At 38.5% G+C, this 27,545-nt stretch overlaps 1 protein-coding gene across 1 annotated transcript; it reads left to right on the top strand.

The window, feature by feature from the left end:
* The first annotated feature begins 2,160 nt into the window (after window positions 1-2,160).
* On the top strand, window positions 2,161-24,417 carry adm2a (adrenomedullin 2a). Its single transcript, XM_034163389.1, has 3 exons — window positions 2,161-2,314; window positions 2,590-2,835; window positions 20,832-24,417. The coding sequence occupies exons 2-3, from the start codon at window positions 2,738-2,740 to the stop codon at window positions 21,235-21,237; spliced, it is 504 nt and encodes a 167-aa protein (XP_034019280.1). The 5' UTR covers window positions 2,161-2,314; window positions 2,590-2,737; the 3' UTR covers window positions 21,238-24,417.
* Window positions 24,418-27,545: the final 3,128 nt, after the last annotated feature.

Below are 27,545 nucleotides of genomic sequence, written 5' to 3'. Positions count from 1 at the left end.
CAGATTAAGGTGGTGCAACTGTAACGGAAAAAAAAAATCATCCAGTAAAAAGTACAACCTTTACAATATAATTCAATTCAGCTCTATTTGTATCACACAAAACTGCAAGGATGCCTCAGTGGGTTTTACCACCATCACAACATATGACCTCCGTTTAAAAACTAGCTTTAGTCGAGAAAAAAATGAAAGCAAAAATACATAAATCCCATAAGCGGCCTCAGGTTTGGCCTTGATGGGGCTGTAGCCCCCCTAAAGAATTTCAGTAGCCTCTCTGTAATCACAGTATGAATTTTCTCTGTGTGATATGGTCCAATATCACCACCAACCTCTGTAGCACTTATTTGATTATTAGATATTGTTTCTGTTGTGCATAGTGATCAAGTGAGTGAATCCGTGCCACTCAAGAAAAAGAAAATCTTTCATTGTTCATTTTGGTGTGAATGTGTGATTAAAAATATATTGTAAAAATATATGAATCATTTTGTGTGCTTGATCTAGATCTCTAGTTTAAATTTTTTTAACATTAAAATTAATATATGATCATAAGTGTGTTTTTTTAACATATATATGTCACTTTCATTTCATAGTAAAACAGGTTAAACCAAATGTTATTCCTATCCAGCAGTGGGCACTGCCCAAAGCAACAAGTAAGGGCTGTTAAATGTCATTGCCACCATACAACCATTAGGGGGCAGTAAATGTCAACATCTGTATATACAGATCATTAAGTAGTGTCATGAAGATTTTCTTTCATTGTTGACACGTTTGGTCTTTGCTCATTCTTGCATCATATTTTTTCGTTGTGTTCTGGTTGGATTAGTGTGACTCATTTGTGTCAAACTGAAAAAAATTAATTATGCAGCTACATGCAGAAGTTTTATTTTTTTTATGACATCAAACTAAAAATCAGGCTTCTTCATACAGAAATAAGAGGAAATATACTCTTTAATCTTAAAGTGACAAAAATCTTCATATCATGATTGTCATTATTTCATAATGCATTGATTGACTGAACTCCAAAGGATATTTAATGAGTTGAAATTTTCCTTTTTTCTCTGAACTCTGACTTGTCTAATGCACATTGTCTGGAAAAGTGATGAATGATGATTTAATTGTGATTTTGAATTGATGTCATTAATATATATATATATATATATATATATATATATATATATATATATATATATATATATATATATATATATATATGAATTCATAAGAGGTGCATAAACACGAGTATAATCTTAATAAAACTCAAATAAGCAGTAGTTTGACATAAATTGCTTAAAAATGCATATAATGAAAGTACAAAAAGAATTTCATTTCATGGCTTTGTTCAGTTTGGTTTTGGATTTGAATTCTGCTACAGTATAGTGTGAAACTATGACTTTTTAAAATGGTACACTCTAAGAAATAAAATGATGAATTTATTTGATAACGTTAAGGTCATTTTTTCCACATAACATTGTCAGTTAAGTGCAAAACAATACTGTAGTTGAAATTAATTAAATTAAATGAAACATTACTACTTGAATCTATAAAATTAACAATTGCAAGTATATTGAATACAATAGTATTAATTACATTTAAAAAACCTTATGTTTCATTTCTTAGAGTGTACAAAGAAGTTTCCTTTTGAGAATGTCACAACTAAACAATATATTTAATTTACAAATGTTTGCATAATTTATATATGCTAAAATAGAAGACAAATAAATATTAGTTTGTCATAAATTGTCCAAGGAAATGCATGTAATGAAATTAAGTAATTAAAGGAAAAATATTTGATGCCTTTCTTTAAATTGCATTGAATTGACTAGCTCTATCTCTCTTCTCTCTCTCTCTCTTTCTCCATATATATATATATATATATATATATATATAGTGTGTGTGTGTGTGTGTGTGTGTGTGTGTGTGTGTGTGTGTGTGTGTGTGTGTGTGTGTGTGTGTATGAAATAAAGCTCTGTAACATTTGTAATTGTTATTATTATATTTAATATCAAAGAATCCAAACACATCCAAAGCAACAGAATGATAAAATTGGCAGTCAATTTAAATTCTTGGTTGTGTGCCATTTCTCACCACTGTGCGTGCTTTTGTGTTATGATTGATTTGAGGTTCCTGGGATATTTTTATTGCAGTTTGCGGCACCTTTGCTTGAAATTGCTCGGAGACCTTGAGGCTGTGAACTCCGCCCACTCACTATTTAAACTCACAATTTCAGCAGCGCTCAGATTCACACTGAAGAAGAACCTGATCTTGACCAACACGCCTGAAACCTTGAGAAAACCCTAAAACTTGATTCATAGTCAGGGTAAGTCATTTTCTCACATTTGAGTCCTAAAATTTAGCAGCTAAATTGTTTTTATAATGTAATGATGTATTCAAGACAATGAATTAGACTGTGTTTTTGGGTTTTTGTCCAATTTGATGATTGTAAATGAGGGATTGTGTGCAGATATTTTCAGATATTGTTGGTTATAAGTTTAAAAATGCAAATGACAGGTGTTCATAATTTCATCTGCTTCTCTTTTATGTGTTTTGTCTGAGCGCAACAGGTTCATTGATTCATTTCTGTTCTCTCCAAAGGTTTCACCGGCGCGTCTGGACATCTGAGAGCGCAGCGTCACACTTCAGGAAACCTTCTGACTAGTCTATCTATTTATTTATTTATTTATTTATTTTGGGGACTGAACTTTCTCTCCACCGAGGGTGTGCATTTAAATTTGGACCGGAGATGCGGTCTGTTCTCCCGCTCACTGTGTATTGCATCAGCCTGGTTTCCCTCCAGCGGCTGCTGGCTGCACCGGCGGAGTCACGTTCTGACACCAACAGGTAAGACAAACCAGATGCTTATCTGATTAACGTGGACCGTCTCCGCTTCTGATTGGCTGAATCCCACTCTTAACGCCTTTAAAATACACTCACTTCACACCTGGAGCCACAATATACCGTTAAAACAGCCTGTGCGTAAAATGGCACAAAAAGTAACTTTGGCATGCTTTAGAGGTTAAGACGCAATATTCCAGCTAACAGTGGTCCATAAGATGACATTTTTAAATTTTAAGCATTCTTTTCTTTTATTTATTGTTTCCAATAGTTCCAACCGGCACATTTGCACGTTGTGTCACACATCACTGTGCGTAAAACTGCGCGCTCTAACGCCACCTCACCTTTGCGCGCATCTAACTCTGTGGAACATTTTGGCCAATGAATCACATCAAGGTCACTGCGCATGAAAGCTCTTTTTCTCGCAGCAGGCACGCGCGTGTCTTGTGTCACGCAGACAATAATGTGGAAGGTCAAAGTCTGAAACACTTTCCTTGAGATAACGGGGAGGAGGACATCAGCAGCTGTGGGGAAAGCTCTTTTGGAAGGAGTTTATTGAAATGTAAAATGCAAATGTAAAAAAAATGTCTTTTTGGCTTTGGAATAAAAGGAAATTGTTGCATAATAGCAATGTTGATTGTGTAGAAATGCAAGGACTAATAGAATAATCAGAACACATTAAAAAAAGTTAAATCGAGAATCTTGAATAAACTGCTTAAAGTCATTGGTTAAAACAATACATTACCTGTATAAATCCTGAAATGTTTTATTTGATAGATAAAAGACAAAATAAATTATTTGACATCAAGAACATTCAAGTGAAAGCTTCTTTAAAAAGTCATATATGTCCAAAATCTGACTGTATTAACAGTTTGCAGTTTTATGTTCTCAACGTCCCACAGTTCTGTGACTGCATGTGTAGAAATTCTCCTGCCAAAAGCAACATTTAGGTCTGAAACAACTTATTTTAGACTACTGTGACACGTGTTACAGAAGTCCATATTTGGATTCAGTGAGACACACCCAGTGAGTCATACTGCATTCTCTTCTTTGCAGAAGAGGCGTGGCCAGGAGCAGCTCCTTTCCAACAAAGCCATAGCATTCTGCTTTTGTATTTTCAATATTTTTTAATTATATATTTTTTTTACATCAGTTTTTGCACATCATGTGTCTGTAAGGAACAAACAGATTACACTATAATGAAAATATCAACTTACACCACTATAGATTTTGATATATTTGCAAAATTACACAATATGTAATGTTATAGTGTTATACAGCAGTTGAAGCAATATGTAGGTTGATTGACATTATGTCCACTTTTTATCCCATTGAGTTTGTTTCTCTTTTTGATTATTCTGTCTCAATCCATCACTTCTTTCTTCTGAATGTTTACTTGGATACATTCTCTGTTTATGCAAAACTTGGAAAAACCAGTTTGCCGCTGAATAGTACAGCCAGAAAAACCAGTACAGACTGTCATTTAAGGATTTTATTGGCACAGAGTGACACCTGTACTTTTCCACCCTTGCTGTGGTGTAGTATTTATGAGCAAATAGTGCCCACAATGTTAGGCAATAGGCCAAGTGTTACCTGACACACACACACACACACACACACACACACACACACACACACACACACACACACACACACACACACACACACACACACACACACACACACACACACACACACACACACACACACACACAGCGGGATGTGCTGACATGTTGATCTCCCAGCAAGGAGTGTATGTGATGCCCTCGTCTGGTAGGCTTTAGATTCACACTGTCATCATTATCAGCACTGATATGAACCAGTTCTACCTGTGGTAGAGCGACGATGATCACAACAGCCGAGGAAACATAATACTACTTGTGTGTTCTGACATTATGGGAGGTCTTTCATTTAAAAAGTTTCAAAGTAGTTGTAGAAATATTGTCTGTGATATTTTAATTTCCCTTTATTCATACATTTTCTGACTATAAAATGGGATTTTAAAGGCTCACAGAAAGCTGTTAGAGGTGTTTTTCATTGGGAGAGGATTATTTCTTTGATGTTTTCTCAAGCATTCGTAAACTCTGATTACTGATTTTTGATTATGCTTGTTGACCTTTGATCTAAATATCTCATCTTTGATCCTCATTGGTGAACTGTGATCTGATTTTTCATCCCGATCACTTATCATTGATCATAATCTTTAATCTTTATTGCATAACTCTGAACCTGATATTCGATCTTTGATCCTGATTGCTGAAGTTTGATCTTGATCTTTGAGCCTGATCACTTATCTTTAATCGTGTTCTTTGATCGTGCTTACTGAACTGTGATCCTGAACCTTGAGGTTGATCACTGAGCTTTGCTCCTGATCTTAGAACTTGAATGCTGAACTTTGATCTTGATCATTGATCCTAAATACTTATCTTGAATCACGGTTGCTCTTCTTTGGCCCTGATCACTGAGCTTTATCAGGCAAGAACAGAATAAAGTGTTCTTTCACGATGTCTGAAATAGTCCCATACACACTACTGTATGTGGTGCTTTCTTGAAGAACCTAAATTGCCCAAATTGTGAAAGATAAACTAGCTAAAAAAGAAAAAAGAAAAATTTCTGCAGAAGATTTTTAAGCAGAGCCTGACACATGGTTTAAGTTGTACAATTAGTCTCCCATATCTCATTCACTGAGTCAATATGCTGGTTTTGCCTCTGACTCACCATTAATAATGTGTACATTGCTTATCATCATTTTGTTATATACTCATGTAATCTTTGTTTGACCTTTTGGGCACCTGTAACATACTTGGCATTTTTTGCGTATTGCGTTTTTTTTGAGTATCTGAAAATAGAGTGAAAGAAATGTGGTATGACACAATGATCCTCATCAGGTATCAAATCTGGGGCATTACAGAGTGACATAAAATCCCCATGTTACATTCACTCTCATGAAGCTGAAATCAGAATTTGAACAGGTTTATTTAATCACCTTTATGAATTGATAAAATTACATTTTTTCCAGTTACACGTTATATAATAGCTTTGTCATAATTTTCTGTACAGACTCAAAACCACTCCCTCTTCATGACACATTTTCTCCATTGCATTTGCTAATTTCCAGTTTTCACATTTATACACCCTAGAGAGCCCTCAGCAATCTCCACAATGGATTTAATGAGATTATATTATATTATTCAAAATCAGATTTATGCACCTTTCACAGTTACATATTGTTGAGTTTTTATGTTAAAACCACACAATACCGTGTCCACATCCAGTTCTAAGCAAAAATTTGGGTAGAAACACCTTGTTTTGGACTTGTGTTACCGATACAACCACATAATTTTTATGGTTGAACTGTGTAGAGCTAAAACATCACTTGAACGTGTATGAAAGTTTCACGAGCCACTGATTATGCAGAAACGAGCATTACCAGAAGGGTGTAATGTCACCACAATCATAGCCAAATGGTAGAAATTGCAAGTGCAGCAAGACATTATAATCCCTCACTGGCTTCCCACCGTGGACACAGACAGCGAGGGATTACTGCAGTCAAAGATACTAAAGGCTATTGTACTGTTCGTGGTGGGAAGCCGGTGCAGGCTCATAAACTGTGCCACAGCTGGAGTTGGAACCTCAGTCTAACGTGGTGAGCAAGAGGATTTTCTTTCTCCGCACCACGTTTGAAGTTTGAGAAAAGAGGCCAAAGCAGACCATCTTCAAAATAAGACTAGTAGACAGATATGGTACATTTGTCATCCTTGTGATCCCTTTTTCATTGTTGTTGGTTTCTTGATTACAGTATATTCTTGCAAAAAAAAAAGGTGAAGTTGAAGTTGGGGATGATACATTGGGCCAGTCGACACGAGACATGTGTGGCAGTCAAAGTGTCAGATTCAGAAAGATTTATGACGCTATTTAACCCTGTGGGGCTGACGCCGTCATATACGATGGCTAAGACCAAGCTTTACTAAATTATAAATACATTTTTAATGATATGAGATAGAAACTTACTTTTTTTTTTTGCTGAAAAGTTAACTCCGCAGACTTTCGAGCCAGCCATCGGCCATCTTTGTACTCCTCATAGAAGCTGTGTGATGACGTGCGCAATGTGAATGTCCAATCGGAATTGGTTTACCATCACATGGTTTTCCAAAATCCAATCGTAGGGCAGATTTACCTCACGTGAAAAGCCAAAGATCATTTTCAGGAGTGATATGTTACTAGAATAGCCCCCTGGGTGCTTCAATGAGTACATACTATTGCAATGCGCCCTGCGCCATTACGCACAGCGATCAGTGAAAGTGAGCAGACGCAGAGCCTCTGATGACAATCTCACGTGCTCAAACAAAGAGTGTGTAACTATCAGGATTGCTCCACTAGTTTGCATGTGAATGTTACTGGATAACACTGTTGCTTTCTCTGCGTAAAGCACTGTTTACCATATCAAAATAACAAAACACATAGACCATTTTGTATATATTGTTCAAAATGTGCATTTGTGTTTATTGTTTGAACCTTTTTGTTGTACAGTCTTTCACATAAGACCTCAAATTACCTTCATAAAGTATCAAAACAGTTGTTCATTATAGTTTGCTGTGTGTTTTGAATAAATGTGTGTGGAAAATTATTTTTCGCTTTATTTTTTCCTTGCCTATTTTTGATTGTAAACCTTTATTACACTTATAAAATACAACAAAAACATATATATTCTGAAAGCACAGGTTGTCCTGAAAAAAAAAGAAACATAAAACTTGATTGTGGGATGCAGGGAGAGCTGTTAGCAGCAATAATAAAACATTTATGCCAGGTGAGTGAACTGTCCAAAAAATGCCCTCGGACCCCAGAGGGTTAAAACCCTACCATATGTCACAGCATGTCATGATTCAGCAGCACAAAATATACATTCATCTATTGGTTTGTGATACTGTTAAACAAAAAAAAAACTGTCACAAAAATTTGAATCATTTGGTGACGGGAGAATGACAAAAATGTGAGACTGGGTTGTTAAAACCAAATGTCAACTTCTGTAAGAAGGACATCGGAACAATGAGTCTCATGCTAGAATATATTTCATTCTGATCGTGCACTGAGAGTCTATCCTCCTCCGTAACTGGCCTCTAAATTTAACGCATTGCTCATCCATGTCTTATTCGACTTTTATTAGGACAGCAAATTCTCCCTTATCTCCTTAAAGCACATCCTGTTCTGTTTCCATACACACTGACAGTAACACCCAGCTGTTCCACATGTTTTCTCAAGCTGGAATTTAAATCTGTCAAAGCTCAGATGTCTGTCATTCTGGCTTTTGTCTGCTTGTGTCCATGCAGTTTCTTCTTGTCCTGATTAGGGCACAACAACATCCCATAAAGTAACAATACAGTCCAAACGGGGGCAAACTGCATGTTCATTGACAACAGATACTGTAGCATTCATGACCCTTTAATGTATCATATTGAGGTTACTTTGTGAGGGGAAATAACTGAGCACTTGGGACAAACAGCTAGTTAAATGTGGATTCAGCAGATGAACGGTTGTACATTAGAGATGGAACTGCTCGGTGCTGCAGACATGCCAAGTTGTTGCTTCACTGATCCACTTTACTGCGACTCTGTCTGGACCAGAGTACAAAGATTATGATCCATGACACATCAGCCACGTTATACTAAAAATCACTCTTCTGCATACAGTCCAAAATAACATCATGTCTCAGTGGGTTTACATTGTCCATGTTTGTCTCTGGAATATATCACATAGGGTTTACTTCTATCTGCTGTGCTAGATCTCATCTCAAAACCAGTTTAGTGGAGCATCTTTATATTTGGTATGATGTTTGACCAGAACCTTAGCCTGATGACTTTCATATCAAAATTTTTGTAGATGGCACTCTGACAGTATTATGGGCTTAAAACTGAATTTTCCACTTCTTTGGCCAATATGTCACCATCAATTTGGTAGATTTCATTCATATTAGATGTAATGTTAGCACCTGATCCCCAACTTATGGCTATAAAATGTTTGTATTTTGCTTTTTTTTTTTGCCTCCTCCTGGTTGTATGAAAGCTATGACATTAATGAGGGGCAACTGAGATGTTTTGAGCCTGAATTAGAAAACTGAGGCCATGGTTCTCCATCTTTTGCAGTCTTAGAAACCAACATTTCTCAAGAATGTGTGACGTTTTGACTCACTGGGTGCAATGTTGAGAAATGTTGGTTTCTCAGAATTCAAGAGATGGAGAACCACACCCTACTTTTTCTGGTTCCAGCTCAAAACTTCTCCGTCGCCCCTCGTAGCAACCCTTAGTGGTTGTTTGAGGTGCCCTTTTTGGGATCCAAATCAAATCTTGAAAGCATTTAAATGTTTGCCAGATAATTCAGTCCTCTGTAGAAGGATCTCTTCTCCACCTTCACAGTCATACATTTTCTCTAATGCTGGGATGTAAATAAATATATTAGTTGGGCCTTTTCAACAATACTGCATATAAACAGTATTATGGCTCCATGGGGGTCAAATCCAGCCAAACACAAGTAGAGACTGAGTAGAAAGAACACAGTTACAAGCCAGGCACAGAATTCCACTGTGGATTAACAGCTAAGACCTTCCAAGTCCATAAAGAGCAGATTTCCGCTCAACACAGACAGCGTCCAGAGACAAGAATGTGTATGTATACTATATGAATGCACTTGGAAGAACACACACAGATGAAGATGGCTCAGAGAAATATGTTTCTGAAGAAAGAGATCAAAAAACCTGTAGCTGACACTGTTCCATCCCTCTGTGCTCTAAAGGTTAATGCTTAATAAATGCTTTTTTTATAATCTCCCATTTGATATGGGAGATTACATGTGAACCTAACGTGATTCCTGCTAATTAGCAGACTTTGGTAATCATGTAGACAAACAGCACTGCGTGTACCAGGGACGGTCTGCAGTGAGAGTCAACGCCCGCCATCACGAGGGTTAGACTGCACCTCTTCTGTGTTTTGATTCTATGCCTTAACACAGTAATGACACAGTAATGAATAAAAGGTTTGGCAAACTATTCTGCTTGGCCAGTTACCACACTGTAAAATCCCTAAAAATCATTTTTATCCCTGGGATTGTTAGATTAACGCGCTTCATTTAAGACCAGGCAAGGCGTAGGACTTCACCGCCTGGGTATCTTTGATCGTCTGCCAATCACAGACATCTCCATTACTGTCAAGTCACAGGATTAGACTTGTACTCTGTTTTATGGGATCGCATATGACAGAGTGAAGGAAATCCCTTTTTCAAGAGTTGTTTTGAAGACCTCAAAGAAAAGGTTGTCAAAAGTTGAAGAAGAAAGGCCAGTGCCCTCTGTTACACATAACAACAAAGTCTAACTTTAAATTAGTGTACTAATGCCCTACAAGCCAGATAAGCTTTGTATTCAACCTTGGACTTTGACAAATAAACACACTGTAACCTCATTTGGGCACAAATGTAATCTGCCTCCTTTTCATCATCTTTAAATCCTAAGAACAAGGATCAAGAAAGTAGAAAGGTTCAGATGCTGGCAATAATCCCACTGGTTATTATTGTGGAATCAAAGCTAATTTTGCATGACGGCGATGTTACCATGGTATCAGGTGGCCAAATATTCATTTGAATGAAAGATCAAAGCATGATCCAAAGTTAAGCATTTTACCCAAACTTATGTAGAAAACAAGTCTTTCACACTTCTTTGTTATTGAGAATAAAACACCTGACTTGCCATCTACAGGATGCTCCCTGTAAATGCATAATTACTAGTTGTGTTTCTGCTTCATATCCCCCATTAGGTACATTGATCAGTCAGTAAGGGTTGCTAAATGTCACAGCCATCATCTAGACAGTAGGGGTCAGTAATTATCCATACTAAAATTACTTTGAAGTAGAAGGTTGGCCTGTTTTGGGTGTTGAGATTTAACATTCACTGCATTTTGGCCAAAGCCAATGTTGGTTAATGTTGTTACATCGTATCAATAGAAAAAGCATCCATGCATAATGGAAATTAGGAGCAGGTGTGATTTAAGTGAAATACAGATTGTTTCTTTTATTTTCAAACCCAAGGCCATCATGATGTAGGGCCAAATAGCTGAATAATTCAGTGTTATATCATTTACCAAAATGCTGGTATTAAGGGCATCGTGCCAGGGTTCTGTACAAATACTAAATCAAATACGACGGAACTCCACTGAGTGGTCAGTGAGATATAGCTCTGGACAGATGGACACACAAAATCAGTTCTCATATATAGGGTGTCTTATATTATTATTATTATATATTATATATATTATCAGACATTTTCTGTATGACCATGTGGCCGAAGCATGTAATTTTCCATCAAAGCCTGATGTAGATGGCATCCTGAATCTAAGCAGATTTAGATGGAGAAGCAGTGCATGACCCATTACATCACAAGATGCCTGCAAAGCTGATTTTTTTTTTTTTTTGTACTGATTGATTTTGATGCCAATTACACCCACCATACAAAACCCTTTCTCATATTTCACAATGAGTTGCACGAAAGGGCTTCTCCTGTGATTTATGCATGTGCAAATTAGATTGAACTGCTAAGTTGTTACTGATTTTAGTTCTTTTTCTTTCATTAATTGGATTAAATACAAACTTGTGGTCACTGAGCAGTTTAATTACCAAATCTAGTGGTGACTCTGTCCTTACTGAGATCTGAGAAACAGGTGAATCTGGTATTGACCGCTACCATGGTCAGTGTTCCTTTGCATCCTGGAGAAACTGGTGTGAATTTCTCCACTGTGAGATCAGTAAAGTCTTATCTTATCTTAAACTTGTATTGGTGTGAATTTCTCCACTGTGAGATCAATAAAGTCTTATCTTAAACTTGTATTGGTGTGAATTTCCCCACTGTGAGATCAATAAAGTCTTATCTTAAACTTGTATGGGTGTGAATTTCTCCACTGTGAGATCAATAAAGTCTTATCTATCTTAATCTTGTGGGTGATTCTTTAACTACGGGCACTATTGGCCTTGTAAATGTAATTTCCACCACACCTTTGCCTTACAATATAAAGCGCTTTGGGGCAACTGTTTGTTGTGATTTGGCGCTATATACATGTGCTCTGATGTCACTGTTTATCTCCATAGAAACTACCCAAACAATCTTTCATACAAACTGTTTAAAGGGACATTACAGTGTTGTGGTGGAAATTACGGCAATAGTGTGGGACAACTACATTTTGTTTAAAAAAAATCACAACAGTTGTATGACATTGAATACCCCTATTATGTTTTGATTAATTTACTGATATTTTATTCAGAGATATTTTAAAACATTAGAAAAAACATTTCTTTACCATTCATTTTTATCATTGAAGATCAAAAGTCTGGGTGTGGGACAAGCACAAAACGGCAATATTTGCATATAATGATGCTGAAAAAAGGTGATAAAGTCATCATAGACTACTAGAACAAATTTCTTAACACACTTTCATTGTAAAGATCAATCAATCAATCAATTTTTTTTATATAGCGCCAAATCACAACAAACAGTTGCCCCAAGGCACTTTATATTGTAAGGCAAGGCCATACAATAATTATGTAAAACCCCAACGGTCAAAACGACCCCCTGTGAGCAAGCACTTGGCTACAGTGGGAAGGAAAAACTCCCTTTTAACAGGAAGAAACCTCCAGCAAAACCAGGCTCAGGGAGGGGCAGTCTTCTGCTGGGACTGGTTGGGGCTGAGGGAGAGAACCAGGAAAAAGACATGCTGTGGAGGGGAGCAGAGATCGATCACTAATGATTAAATGCAGAGTGGTGCATACAGAGCAAAAAGAGAAAGAAACAGTGCATCATGGGAACCCCCCAGCAGTCTACGTCTATAGCAGCATAACTAAGGGATGGTTCAGGGTCACCTGATCCAGCCCTAACTATAAGCTTTAGCAAAAAGGAAAGTTTTAAGCCTAATCTTAAAAGTAGAGAGGGTGTCTGTCTCCCTGATCTGAATTGGGAGCTGGTTCCACAGGAGAGGAGCCTGAAAGCTGAAGGCTCTGCCTCCCATTCTACTCTTACAAACCCTAGGAACTACAAGTAAGCCTGCAGTCTGAGAGCGAAGCGCTCTATTGGGGTGATATGGTACTACGAGGTCCCTAAGATAAGATGGGACCTGGTTATTCAAAACCTTATACGTAAGAAGAAGAATTTTAAATTCTATTCTAGAATTAACAGGAAGCCAATGAAGAGAGGCCAATATGGGTGAGATATGCTCTCTCCTTCTAGTCCCCGTCAGTACTCTAGCTGCAGCATTTTGAATTAACTGAAGGCTTTTTAGGGAACTTTTAGGACAACCTGATAATAATGAATTACAATAGTCCAGCCTAGAGGAAATAAATGCATGAATTAGTTTTTCAGCATCACTCTGAGACAAGACCTTTCTGATTTTAGAGATATTGCGTAAATGCAAAAAAGCAGTCCTACATATTTGTTTAATATGCGCTTTGAATGACATATCCTGATCAAAAATGACTCCAAGATTTCTCACAGTATTACTAGAGGTCAGGGTAATGCCATCCAGAGTAAGGATCTGGTTAGACACCATGTTTCTAAGATTTGTGGGGCCAAGTACAATAACTTCAGTTTTATCTGAGTTTAAAAGCAGGAAATTAGAGGTCATCCATGTCTTTATGTCTGTAAGACAATCCTGCAGTTTAGCTAATTGGTGTGTGTCCTCTGGCTTCATGGATAGATAAAGCTGGGTATCATCTGCGTAACAATGAAAATTTAAGCAATACCGTCTAATAATACTGCCTAAGGGAAGCATGTATAAAGTGAATAAAATTGGTCCTAGCACAGAACCTTGTGGAACTCCATAATTAACTTTAGTCTGTGAAGAAGATTCCCCATTTACATGAACAAATTGTAATCTATTAGACAAATATGATTCAAACCACCAAGATAACTATAAAAGTGTGAAATTTCCCCTTTTTTTCTGTTTTTCATACAGTATGATCAAAGGACATAATAAGTGCCCATAGTCTAAGAATCACCCTTGTATTGGTGTGAATTTCTCCACTGTGAGATCAATAAAGTCTTATCTTGTCTTATCTTAAACTTGTATCTTGCAAATATTAGGAACACTGCATTCTGAGAATTTCATAACATCTATGTTAATGAATGGATGAATAGGTGGAATACAGTGTGCATTTATGCATTTTTGGGAGGGGGAGAGTGCCCAGCGGAGCAATCAATATTCTCAAGTAATTGTGCCAATAAAAAAAAACTCAGTCCTTGAAGGAGATTAGAAGATTCTTGTTAAATTCTCCTGACATATCAGGATAGCTCCGGGGGAGGTATAGTGCAGATTTGTGTTTTTTTTCTACGTTGCACCACAGGCAATGAATGAATTAATTTATTCAGCACACACACATACTTAACAAAAAATATAATAAAACAAAAACAAAAAACAAACACACACACACACATATATATTGGGGCTGTCAATAAAGTAACGGTCCTTTTTATTTTTTTCAAAAACTATATGGATTTCATTCATATGTTTTTACGTCAGACATGCTTGAACCCTTGTGCGCATGCGTGAGTTTTTCCAGGCCTGTCGGTGACGTCATTCGCCTGTGAGCACTCCTTGTGGGAGGAGTCATCCAGCCCCTCGTCGGAATTCCTTTGTCTGAGAAGTTGCTGAGAGACTGGCGCGTTGTTTGATCAAACTTTTTTCTAAACCTGTGAGACACATCGAAGTGGACACGGTTCGAAAAATTAAGCTGGTTTTCAGTGAAAATTTTAACGGCTGATGAGAGATTTTGAGGTGATTCTGTCGCTTTAAGGACTTTTCACGGTGCGAGACGTCGCGCTGCGCTCTCAGGCGGCGTCATCAGCCTGTTTCAAGCTGAAAACCTCCACATTTCAGGCTCTACTGATCCAGGACGTCGTGAGAGAACAGAGAAGTTTCAGAAGAAGTCGGTTTCAGCATTTTATCCAGATATTCCACTGTTAAAGGAGATTTTTTTAATGAAAGCCGTGCGGACGGATCCGCGCGTCGGGACACAGCCGACGCGGTGCGGCGGCACAGGAAAAACACCTCCGTGTTGATAACCATTTGTAAAATCCAGGCGGCTTTTGATGGCTTTCAGTGGAGTGAGTATATGAGAAATTGTTTAACAGGCAGGACATGTTCCAACTTGTCCTTAAGACTTTCAACAGAGGTGTTTTTCCTGTGGCGGAGCGTCGCGGCGGCTGCGTCCCGACGCGCGGACCCGTCCGCACGTCTTTCATTAAAAAAATCTCCTTTAACAGTGGAATATCCGGATAAAATGCTGAAACCGACTTCTTCTGAAACTTCTCTGTTCTCGCACGACGTCCTGGATCAATAGAGCCTGAAATGTGGAGGTTTTCAGCTTGAAACAGGCTGACGACGGCGCCTGAGAGCGCTGCGCGACGTCTCGCACCGTGAAAAGTCCTTAAAGCGACAGTCTCGCCTCAAAATCTCTCATCAGCCGTTAAAATTTTCACTGAAAACCAGCTTAATTTTTCAAACCATGTCCACTTCGATGTGTCTCACAGGTTTAGAAAAAATTTTGATCAAACAAAGCGCCAGTCTCTCAGCAACTTCTCAGACAAAGGAATTCCGACGAGGGGCTGGACGACTCCTCCCACATGGAGTGCTCACAGGCGAATGACGTCACCGACAGGCGTGGAAAAACTCACGCATGCGCACGAGGGTTCAAGCATGTCTGACGTAAAAACATATGAATGAAATCCATATAGTTTTTGAAAAAAATAAAAAGGACCGTTACTTTATTGACAGCCCTCGTATATATATATATATATATATATATATATATATATATATATATATATATATATATATATATATACTCAACAAAAATATAAATGCAACACTTTTGGTTTTGCTCCCATTTTGTATGATATGAACTCAAAGATCTAAAACTTTTTCCACATACACAATATCACCATTTCCCTCAAATATTGTTCACAAACCAGTCTAAATCTGTGATAGTGAGCACTTCTCCTTTGCTGAGATAACCCATCCCACCTCACAGGTGTGCCATATCAAGATGCTGATTAGACACCATGATTAGTGCACGTGTGCCTTAGACTGCCCACAATAAAAGGCCACTCTGAAAGGTGCAGTTTTGTTTTACTGGGGGGGATACCAGTCAGTATCTGGTGTGACCACCATTTGCCTCATGCAGTGCAACACGTCTCCTTCGCATAGAGTTGATCAGGTTGTCAATTGTGGCCTGTGGAATGTTGGTCCACTCCTCTTCAATGGCTGTGCGAAGTTGCGACGACGAACTGGAGTCAGGTCGAGACCCCGATGAGTACGATGAGCATGCAGATGAGCTTCCCTGAGACGGTTTCTGACAGTTTGTGCAGAAATTCTTTGGTTATGCAAACCGATTGTTTCAGCAGCTGTCCGAGTGGCTGGTCTCAGGCGATCTTGGAGGTGAACATGCTGGATGTGGAGGTCCTGGGCTGGTGTGGTTACACGTGGTCTGCGGTTGTGAGGCTGGTTGGATGTACTGCCAAATTCTCTGAAACGCCTTTGAAGACGGCTTATGGTAGAGAACTGAACATTCAATACACGAGCAACAGCTCTGGTTGACATTCCTGCTGTCAGCATGCCAACTGCACGCTCCCTCAAATCTTGCGACATCTGTGGCATTGTGCTGTGTGATAAAACTGCACCTTTCAGAGTGGCCTTTTATTGTGGGCAGTCTAAGGCACACCTGTGCACTAATCATGGTGTCTAATCAGCATCTTGGTATGGCACACCTGTGAGGTGGGATGGATTATCTCAGCAAAGGAGAAGTGCTCACTATGACAGATTTAGACTGGTTTGTGAACAATATTTGAGGGAAATGATGATATTGTGTTTGTGGAAAAAGTTTTAGATCTTTGAGTTCATCTCATACAAAATGGGAGCAAAACCAAAAGTGTTGCGTTTATATTTTTGTTGAGTGTATATACACACACACACACTCATAACAAATACCAAAAAAAAGGAAAAAACAAGCACAGACAATGTAGATTAATCAGTGAACTAAAATATCTCAACACAACAGAACAAACAGTAGTGCACAACGCACAATAAAAAAAAAAAAACCCAGCAACAAACTCAGTTAACCGAATTTATAAAGTCTTTTAATCAACTAAAGTACCAGATAATTTAATGCTATCAGAACAGTTATTCCAAATTTTTACAACTTTTACGGAAACAACAACTTACACAAGTCAAAGTGCTAGAAAGTTTAAATCCCTGCAGTGCATTGTGGGAACTATTTTTCTGGTCGCTCTTCCTCACTGTTTCCACAGTAAATCACATCTGGTGAGTTTGACGCTGCAAAAAGAGTGCACAGTTTTGCTCCTTCTTCTCATAACTTGGTACTCCGGAGATTCAAAACACCGAAAAAGAGGAGCGAGTCTTTTTGTGACAGTCTGATAGTCCAGTGTGACGAAAAATAGGATGGTTTTGTCGAGCCACTCGAGGCGGGTGTGACCTGGTGATGTGGCACTCTGAAGCAGTCCTTGAAATAGCTCTTTGCTGTCTGTGTCTCGGCACGATGCAGCTATTTATTTAGCGGCCGTCGCCTTTGGCTGCTTTGCATGCCAACAGGTATGGCAGTAGTTAGAAGTCTGGCAAACAGCTAAATAAAGTGAAAGCTTCACATTTGAGAGAGCTGACCACAGCTCAGACGGGAAGAAACGCCATCTGCATGAATCACCTTTTCAAATGTGGAACATACTTCAAAATAAAACAGGGCGTCAGGATAATGAACGTGGAAGTTAGTACAGTTCATTGCAAATCCAGATCTTCCAGTAAAAAACAGCCCTGTGCGGGATACCAGTCCAATCCAGGTTACTCACCCAGTTAAGGCTGGTGCACATTTAAGCTAGGTGGACTGGGACAGAAGAACAGCACAGGGGTCATCACCAGTGAAGAAAATGAAGATCTGGAAAGACCAATCAGTCACCACCAAGCATAAGATCAGATTCCTCAGAGCTCTCGTGTTTTCCATCTTTACATATTCTTGCGAGACCTGGACCCTGAACAAAGAACACCAACAAAAAATAACAGCTTTTGAAATGAGATGCTACCAGACCATCTCGGGCATCACCTACCAAGACCGCATTCGAAACAAGAACATCAGGACGACCAGAAAACACCACACAGGAGAGTACAATGATTTATTAACTAATGTGAGGAAGTGAAAACGTAAGATGTAAGGGCACATCACGAGATCAGATGGACTTGCCGAAGCCATACTGCAAGGAAATGTAGAAGACAAAAGGAAGAGAGGACACCAGAAGAAAAGATGATTGGACAACATCAAAGAATGGACCAGTGTGACATTTGCTGAAAGGCAACAGTTGCCACACAACCATCAAGAATGGAGGAAACTGGTGGACCACAGCTTGAAAGGGTGCCCCAATGACTCCACAAGGAGTTAAGGGAAATAGGAGGAGGAGGAGGACTGGGACAATGCAGATGAATTGCCTTGTCCAAGGGCACACACTCAGGTAGCATAACCAGGAACTGAACCCAAGTCTATATATACCCAGCTCTTCATGCTACTGAACATCCTGCTCTGCCACCACAATTTTGGCCAAGGATCAAAGCAGGAAATTCTACACCTAAATCTAACAAAAGCACAACATCAGTATTCAAAATTTGCATCTTGTGTCAAGTCCTCAACACTGAGACAACTTAGGTATCTTTATTTTGCAGGAAAGGTCTTTTGACCTTCACAAACAATGTTGTGATCTTTGCAGAATCAGTGGATAGATACCCTGACTGCAGCACTCGAGAAGCTGAGTGAGGAAGGAATCAGAAGTGTCTGGGTTTAAGATGGTATTGGATCATGACTAAAATCCAGGCTTTCAATGTCTTCCTGGACTTGGACATCAGAGGTGTACCTGTGTGCAGCGAAAGTGCTGAACTTGTAGAGAGATACACTTATCTCAGCAGTGACATTCAAGTCTCTGGGTCCTCAGCTGTTGAGATTGGGAGAGAGCTCATGGAGTTATATAGAGTTTTTTTGCTTTACGCAAAATATTGGTATATGTGTACCTTTTGTTCAGCTATCCTCTGACTGCATCATGTTCTTATTTACATGTCTGCAACCATTACTGATGGTGATAGGCTACTGCCCCCGGTGACTAGACCCAGGCTGAGCTGTACAAACACGAGGGTGACAGTGCAGAGATGAAATGTGAGGGACTGTCTTTTTCAAACATGGGACAGATGGTCAGTCTGCCAATGCCATGTTTGCTGAACGGTGTGTTCTCGCTCGCCAACCGCATTTCTGTTGTTACAACCCATTTATTCTGACATGCAGTCTATTCTTAGACAGCACTTTTAGGCATAAATTTCAAAACAGCAAAAAAGACTTCACATGTATGAATCTGGAGACAGGTGGGTTTGGTTTGGAGATGTGTGGGTGGAATTGACAGTGATGCTTAGTTTCTTATTTAGATTCTCGCTCGCTCAGCTGAGCATTAGGATAAGTGCATGTTTTGATCGAAGTAAGTGAGGCTCACTCACAGCACCTTGTTTTTCGATGCAAAAAAGCTGTTAAGTTGTGCATGAAAAGATGAGCATGATGTCCACATGGATGGATGTGGAGATTGTGAAAGACATGGTCGATCAAATCAAGTTTGGACATTTAATCAGATTTCTTCATACTTACAAACTGCACCTACTGTAATAACAACATGACTAAGATTTGAGAGCTTTTTCCACCTTTTTACATTATAATTTAGTACACTCAAAAAATGACTCATTGGATGAATTCAATTCAATTAAGAGGAGGATTTCATCTAATAAATATATGTAACCCCAATTCAAATAAAGTACATCCATGCAAAATAATTTAATTACATTTAGTTGGGACTACATTTATTTATTAGATGGAAATCCAATCCAGTGAGTCAGCTGTTTGAGTGTAGCAAAAAACAGGAATTGGGGAATGGGGTGTGGCATGCAAAGGTCATCCAAGTCAGATGCAAACTAATGTTGTATATATTGTACATTGTACACTCAAAAAACTGACTCATTGGATGAACTCAATTCAGTTATGTGCAGGATTTCCATCTAATAAATATATGTAGTCCCAACTAAATTTAATTAAATTATCTTGCATGGATGTGCCTTATTTGAGTTGGGGCTACATATATTTATTAGATGGAAATCTGCACATAATTGAATTGAGTTTCTACACTCAAATAAATGGCTCATTGGATGATTTCAATTCAGTTATGTGCAGGATTTCCATCTAATAAATATATGCAGCTCCAATTCAAATAAAACACTTCCATGCAAGATCATGTAACTTAATTTAGTTGGGACTACATATATTTATTAGATGGAGTCAGTTTTTTGAGTGTATCACTCAAACAAATGTCTCATTAAATGAACTCAATTCAATTATGGGCAGGATTTCTATCTAATAAATATATGTAGTCCTAACTAAATCGAATTAAATTATCTTGCATGGATGTGCTTTATTTGGGTTGGGGCTACATATATTTATTAGATGGAAATCCTGCTTATAATTGAGTTTCCTCCAATGCATTAGTTTTTTGAGTGTTTAGCAATCAATGACAGCAAATTTTCTTTCCAAAAATCAAAAGATTCTTTTTTTAAACATTGCAAATAATTTGTAGAGTAAAAAAAGACTCTGCAGTGAGTGTGTATGGTCCAACTTCAAATAAAGTTAAATCAGCTATATTATAGTGTTAAATTGGCTCATTATGATGTTAAATCAAGTTAAACAACTCTTATATGTAGACTTCACTGATTTAAACACTATACATGTCCAGAAACACTGCAGTTTTACTCTGCAAAATTTTACTGTGTAAGTTCTTGTTTGAGGGTTGATGAATGATGAGGCAAATTAAATGGCATATCCTTCTGTGGGGAAACCTCTTAACTAGTTATTTGAGGAAAAAGAATCATAAACTCATCTTCTAATTCTTCTGTCTTCAGGTTGGACCTCCTGAGGAAACTCACTCATCGGCGTGAGGAAAACATCTTCCCTTCAGGAAGTCAGATGAACACTGCCACGCCATCTTTAGCCTCAACCCAGTACCCAAAATGGTTGCCTGGATTCATCAGACACATGCCAGCTCTTGGTGTAAGAGCATCTTTACCAGGACTAGCGTGGGCTCAATCCACTGATGCTTCTGGGACCAAGGTGAGGATGCAGAGAAGCCGCCGTCATACCCACACTGGAACAAGAGTGGGCCACCATGCCCAGTTGATGAGAGTGGGCTGCGTTTTGGGGACCTGCCAGGTGCAGAACCTCAGCCATCGGCTCTATCAGCTCATTGGCCAGAACGGTAGAGAAGACTCCTCCCCCATCAATCCTCGGAGCCCCCATAGTTATGGATGATCTATTTAGCATGCCTAGCCTCCCCACAGCAAGCCTATCTATTCTTATTTACTCTTATCTCTTAATGTAAATGTCTCTTAATGTTAGTATTTACTTTAGAATTTATTGTAGTCCAAAACTTTTATTTATCTACCTGAAAATGACTTCTTAAATTACTGACTGGAAGAATGCTCTTTGAAGTCCACAGTTTGATTCCTCCAACCACACCAAGAACATTTGACTTTTAAAGAATGTTAGGGTCACTTCAGAAAAGAGGCATGTTTATTCTATTAAGAGGGGATGCATCTCTTCAACCTTATCACTGTGCCTTATCAATGTGATGGGAACTGACCTCTCCAAGCATGATAAAAGTTCAACCCCTAATGTGGATTTCACCCTCTCCAAGAGCCCCATTAAATCCAGTGACCTCAAGTGGTGACACGGTGAATCCTCTCAAGGTCTTTTTGTTATTCCCTCTTTACACCCACAAAGTCTGAACTCCAGCTCCTTTCACAGCGACAATCCCACTGAGTGCACATTCCCATGTCCACAACAGACTGTGAACTTTCATCATTGTTCCAAAAATGTCCTTCACCAAGTCTTTATATTTCCAAACCACCGTTTATGACTCAAACCAGCTACTGTAATTGGGTTAGTGCACTCAGGCACTTCTTAACCACACAAACGCTGAAAAAGAAGTAGACGGCGAACATCCAGCGTCTGTGGAGGACACAAATGGAGTTCCTGAGGGATCAGTTTCAGCATTGCATTTGTTGGTCAAACCAGGATGTGGTGAAGTGAACCGTGGAGCTGTGGATTAGGTCTCCCATTGCACCACGGCTGCTACCCCCCCAAACACCGAGTCTGAAATGTTAGCCCTTTCCCGTGATTCATAAGTCATGACTTTGAGTTGACAGCAGTTTATTAAACCTGACCTAATCACTTCATGGCACAGCGGGTGAGTGGGCCCTCAACCTCCCGCGGTCTGCACATTCAGCACCAATACATAAATATAAAGAACAGGGCATAAGGCTTCCACACGGGCACCTTTGAAGTCTGCAGATATTAACTCAGAGTGAAAAGAAAAATCCCGCCTTCAGTTCACAACATGAAAATATCTTAAATAGACTGAGCTCGACACTTTATAGCGAGGGGTCACTCAGGTCAAAGGGGCATGAGGGACTTGTGGAAATCCCTTTTTCTGAAGAGAGAAATGCTCCTAAATGTGTTTAAAAATTATACAATTTTCCTCTTTATGACTGTTCAGATGGTCTTAGGGCATCGGTTTGCCGCTACAATCCTTAGTTGTTGCCCTTTTCTTAAAGGATACAATGATGCGTTTAATAACAGAAAAGCCTTTAATAATGAGTCCAGTTTAAAAAGATGTGTTACAATAATTTGCTATTAACAATCTGTTCCTTGTGCTCCCAAGAATAAAAGTAAAAATTAATTGAATACATTTCTAAATGTACGTTTTACAATTTAAAAAATAGCAAAATCAACTGTAATTTTACAATAATGCAATCAATAAGTAATAACATGCATGTTCATAATACAGTATAAATACGTGCATTTACATGTGTAATGTAACAGTAACAGTAATGTCATAATGATATAGAAAGTTAAGTGGAATCATGAAAAGTTTTATCAAATTAAGCAATAAAAATAAATCAACAAAACTATATGGGTAACATACTGTTTAAAATTCAGATCACAACTAAATTTTGGGGAACAGTCAATGTAGATGAAGCAGAATCTTCACTGAAACATATTGATGGCTGATTACAAGAATGTCAGTCTCATCGAAATTTAATTGGACAGAGTTGTTTGCCATCCCGACTTTAATATAACGTGTTTAGGCCAGATGGTGCAGCTGGAATGCAGAGCTGCATATCATCTGCATAAAGCATATATCATGAAAATATAACAGGACCTAAAATAGACCCTTGAGGTACACCAAACTTAATTCTACATACTGGTGAGAGGAAGTTATTTATAGATGTGCAAAGGATGTCAATCAATGAAGATGCTACTGTGCTACAATTAAAATATGTAGCGTATGCACAGATCTCATATTTCCTGTTCTTTCACATATGTAAAATGGGTTTAAATTAGTTCTGAGAGAACGATAGCATTGCAGTTTTTTAATGAGATACCGCACAGACCAAAATGTTAGGTATAAGAGTGCCTCATTTCAAAACTGTGCAAAAAGCTGAGACAAGACCATTTTCGGTATTTCTGTCTGTCTCAGAAATTGCGGACGGAGGATTGTGTGAGAATAACTGAGGTCAAGCTCCTCACATCGAGCTTAAATTTGTCTTAAACCTACAGAACATGCAGCCACAGTTAAAAATTCACTATTCCACGTCAGGTCTATATTAGTATTTTGAAGTATTTCACACTACAAATGTAGGCCTTTCTATCTAACTTTCTCTCTCTTGTTCTATTTATTATTATTTTTTAACTTTTCTGGTTTGGTGATTTTTTTATTTTTTATGATACAGTATTTCTTAAAAAGAAGTAGTCTTAACTCACCATATCCCTGACAATACTTGACAAAACCAATGAGTCTCCAGTATGTGATTTACATCATTAATTGTATGGATTTTTTTGTTATTGTTTTAAATGTTTTGCTTCACAATTACTTTTTAATGATTTTGCTTTACGGTTTATTATTTTTTTTCCCGTCTATAGTAGCCCTTCTGTGTAATGGTGAAGGTCTGGACGGGGTTGTCACTGGGTGCTGGTTCAGTCTTGACCCGTCCAGAGACTTGCTGAGGTGAACCTTGCCAATCCATCTGCTGTAACAGTACTAATCGATTTCTGGTGATGGATCATTAAAATGCTTTTGAAACGCTGCAAATTCTGGTGCATTTCTGTACTTTTTAAAAGTGTACTATTGCTCACATATTCTTTGTGTGTGTGTGTGTGCTTATGTTCAGGGCACTGTGTTTGATCAATGTGCTGCCTTTTTTTGTGCGTACTGTTTTTTGTGACGTCAGTGTTACGTCACTAATTCGGCTGAGCAAACTGTGCCTAATCACGAGAGATAAAATACTGCATTGCCAGGAATGTGTGCACACTAGACATACTAATAGGGTGTAAAAATGTTGATGTGTTAGTGCTGTACCATGCAGTAGACGTTTAATTTTTTTTTTTTCCATTTGAAAGTCACATGATCTCTTTTAGGGTCAAAGGAAAGCACTTTACTGCAAACACGTGTGTTGATCGTTTGTCACAACTTGAATTTCACTCATTGTAAAGAACCTGTGAGAGGTTCTTCTTGTATATGTTGCATTTGATGAGATTGTTTTCAATGTGTTTGACCATGTTGGTGCACTCTAGGATGACTGGATGTACCTGTGAATATATATATATATATATATATATATATATATATATATATATATATATATATATATATATATATATATATATATATATATATATATATATATATATATATATTCAAGCCAACTATTTAAAGTTATGTATTTAAGTTATGTGTGTGTTAATATCTATATGTCACCAAAGACTATTTATCTTTTGAAACATTGTAGGAAAAGAACGTGTGTTACTGTTTCACAATGTGCCTTATTCTGTAAAATAAATGAACTATGCTGTAGCAGGATGGAGTATAGAGTATGATTTCTGGTTGTTGTGTGGGGATGGATCCTTTGGTCAGTTGATGATGACTTTGGCAAGATAAACTGCCCGCAGATCCATAGTTGTAGCTATGGTGAGGTTCTAGCAATGTCAGAAAATTTGGCACACTTCTGTCCCGTTGGTGCTGCAACTCTTACACCTGGCTGAGTTTCGCAGCAATTCAGCACAACTTGTACATAACTCGGGGGGGGGGGGGGGGGGGGGGGGGTGTACTCCATATACAGTACTACTTGGCATTACTTGGCACAAGGGTGATTCTTAGACTACGGGCACTTATTATGTCCTTTGATCATATTGTATGAAAAACAGAAAAAAGGGGAAATTTCACACTTTTATAGTTATCTTTACAATGAAAGTGTGTTAAGAAATTTGTTCTAGTAGTCTATGATGACTTTTTCACCTTTTTTCAGCATCATTATATGCAAATATTGCCGTTTTGTGCTTGTCCCACACCCAGACGTTTGATCTTCAATGATAAAAATGAATGGTAAAGAAACGTTTTTTCTAATGTTTTAAAATATCTCTGAATAAAATATCAGTAAAATAATCAAAACATAATGGGGTATTCAATGTCATACAACTGTTGTGATTTTTTTAAACAAAATGTAGTTGTCCCACACTATTGCCATAATTTCCACCACAACACTGTAATGTCCCTAAACAGTTTGTATGAAAGATTGTTTGGGTAGTTTCTATGGAGATAAACAGTGACATCAGAGCACATGTATATAGCGCCAAATCACAACAAACAGTTGCCCCAAGGCGCTTTATATTGTAAAGCAATGGTGTGGTGGAAATTACATTTACAAGGCCAATACTGCCCCTAGTTAAAGAATCACCCACAAGTCTGGAGAGGTTGGTCAAACTCATACCGGTTTTGAACATGTTCAAAACTCAGTCAAACCCTTAACTAACTTGCCTTAACTTGTACTCAACTAGGGGCAGTTCAGAGTAGTAGTAGTAGTTCAGAGCTGTGCAGAGTAGTATGTGAGGTTCCCTTTACTCATATACGAGCTGTGCCAAGTCCCTTCTTGGGAAAACTTTGGATAAAAGCTCAACCAGGTGTGAGAATTGCTTCAACCCATTTGGGGAAATCGCCTGAGGGGTAGTGAGTTGTAACTCTGCCCGATACAGTCTGAATCTGTGCCAAACACAGCTAGGTGTGAGAGCTGATTAAAATCATGAGAACTTGCCAATTTTACATATTAATTTAATTTAATGACATTTAATGACATTTTGCCATTCATTGAAGCTGCTCTTCAGTCTAAATTGGTTTAGGAATCCAAACTGATTGTCTATTCATTAAGATCACCTTGCCTGCTAAAGGCCGGTTTTTACTTGTGCACTACCACATGTTGGTGTTTCTCCATTGTCAATTGGAGACATTTATGTGGCTGCTTGCCTTTACAATGCTACATCACCACTGGGGGCAGTATTGCATGCTGGGACCAGCAAACATAGCAGAAGAAGCTCAGAGTGGAAGCGTTATTCATCCTGGTAGCCTGGCATAGTATCTGTTCCGGTGTGCTTAAATTCCCCTGCATTTATCAATACTTAATATAATCACCAACCTTCTCAGTCTGCGTTATTTTATCGTGGTTCAAGCTCACCACATTACTGAAAAGGTAAATTCAGCCAATCTGCTTTTGTTGACATACAGCAGAGAAGCCACAATATTTCTGGCAGATGGGAAAGCTGCATTCAGTGTGTCAAAAAGCCCTTTGCATCATTTGATAACCCATAATTCTCCACAGTGGCCACATCTCATGCAGATTCGCAGCAGTACAGTGTGAGGTCCCTCGGGTGGATGAATGAAATGGCCTTAATTGTAGATGCTGGGAATAAAGAACAGATTTTTTTACTATTGTCTCATGCTTACAGAGTTGGACACTGGACATATCAATTTGGCAACCCAACTGGGCTGCAAATTGGTGTGTTAAGGCTTGGCTGGGTGAGTGCACTTACCTCAGTCTTGGCAAGTCAATACACACTGTTCCGGCAGCGTCCTTCAGTTCCTGTTGGATCCAGCCACACGGCTCCAAAGTCACAGCAGAGGACCCCTCCCAATTGTTCAATTTAAATTGGGACTAACCCTAACCCTAACCCTAACCCAAACCCAACATCTCGCTTGAATTCTGCTACCCTCTCATAAGCTTTCAGGACAGTAATTTTCTGTGTGTTGAGAGAGGTCAGCTGTGACCAGGATGAAGAGCAGAAAGGTGGTTGGTTCAGATGAATGTCAACAGAGTCATGAAGACGTTTAGTAGAGATGGCAGTGGAATTTTAATCAGACTGTTTAACAAAATCTTGGAAAGAGAGGACTCCGGAGGAATAGAGGAGTGTACTAACAGATTTAATAAGGGTGATGGGCAGTTATGGGAAAGAATGGTGGAAAACTAGCTGGGAGGAAATCTGACTGTGTTTGCAGCAATATGGCTGGATACCATGTTTGCTTTGAGTGTTGAAGAAGAAGTACGGCCATAAAGAGGTGGGATTCTATAAAAGACTGACTGACAAGTTCAAACAGGACTCTATGATGACCTATTTATAGCAGGTTCAGACGGGCCTGGAGAGGTGTAGGTATGCACTGAAGAGAAGGGGAATGAAAGGCAGTTGGAGCAAGATGGAGCATGTGTATGAATGAGTGGGCGGGTAGAAGAACT

The sequence above is a fragment of the Thalassophryne amazonica genome, chromosome 22 (genome assembly GCF_902500255.1).
Source record: "Thalassophryne amazonica chromosome 22, fThaAma1.1, whole genome shotgun sequence".
In the NCBI taxonomy this organism is placed as follows: domain Eukaryota; kingdom Metazoa; phylum Chordata; class Actinopteri; order Batrachoidiformes; family Batrachoididae; genus Thalassophryne; species Thalassophryne amazonica.
Note: the sequence above shows the minus strand (reverse complement) of the source record. Positions and strands in the feature narration are given on the sequence as shown.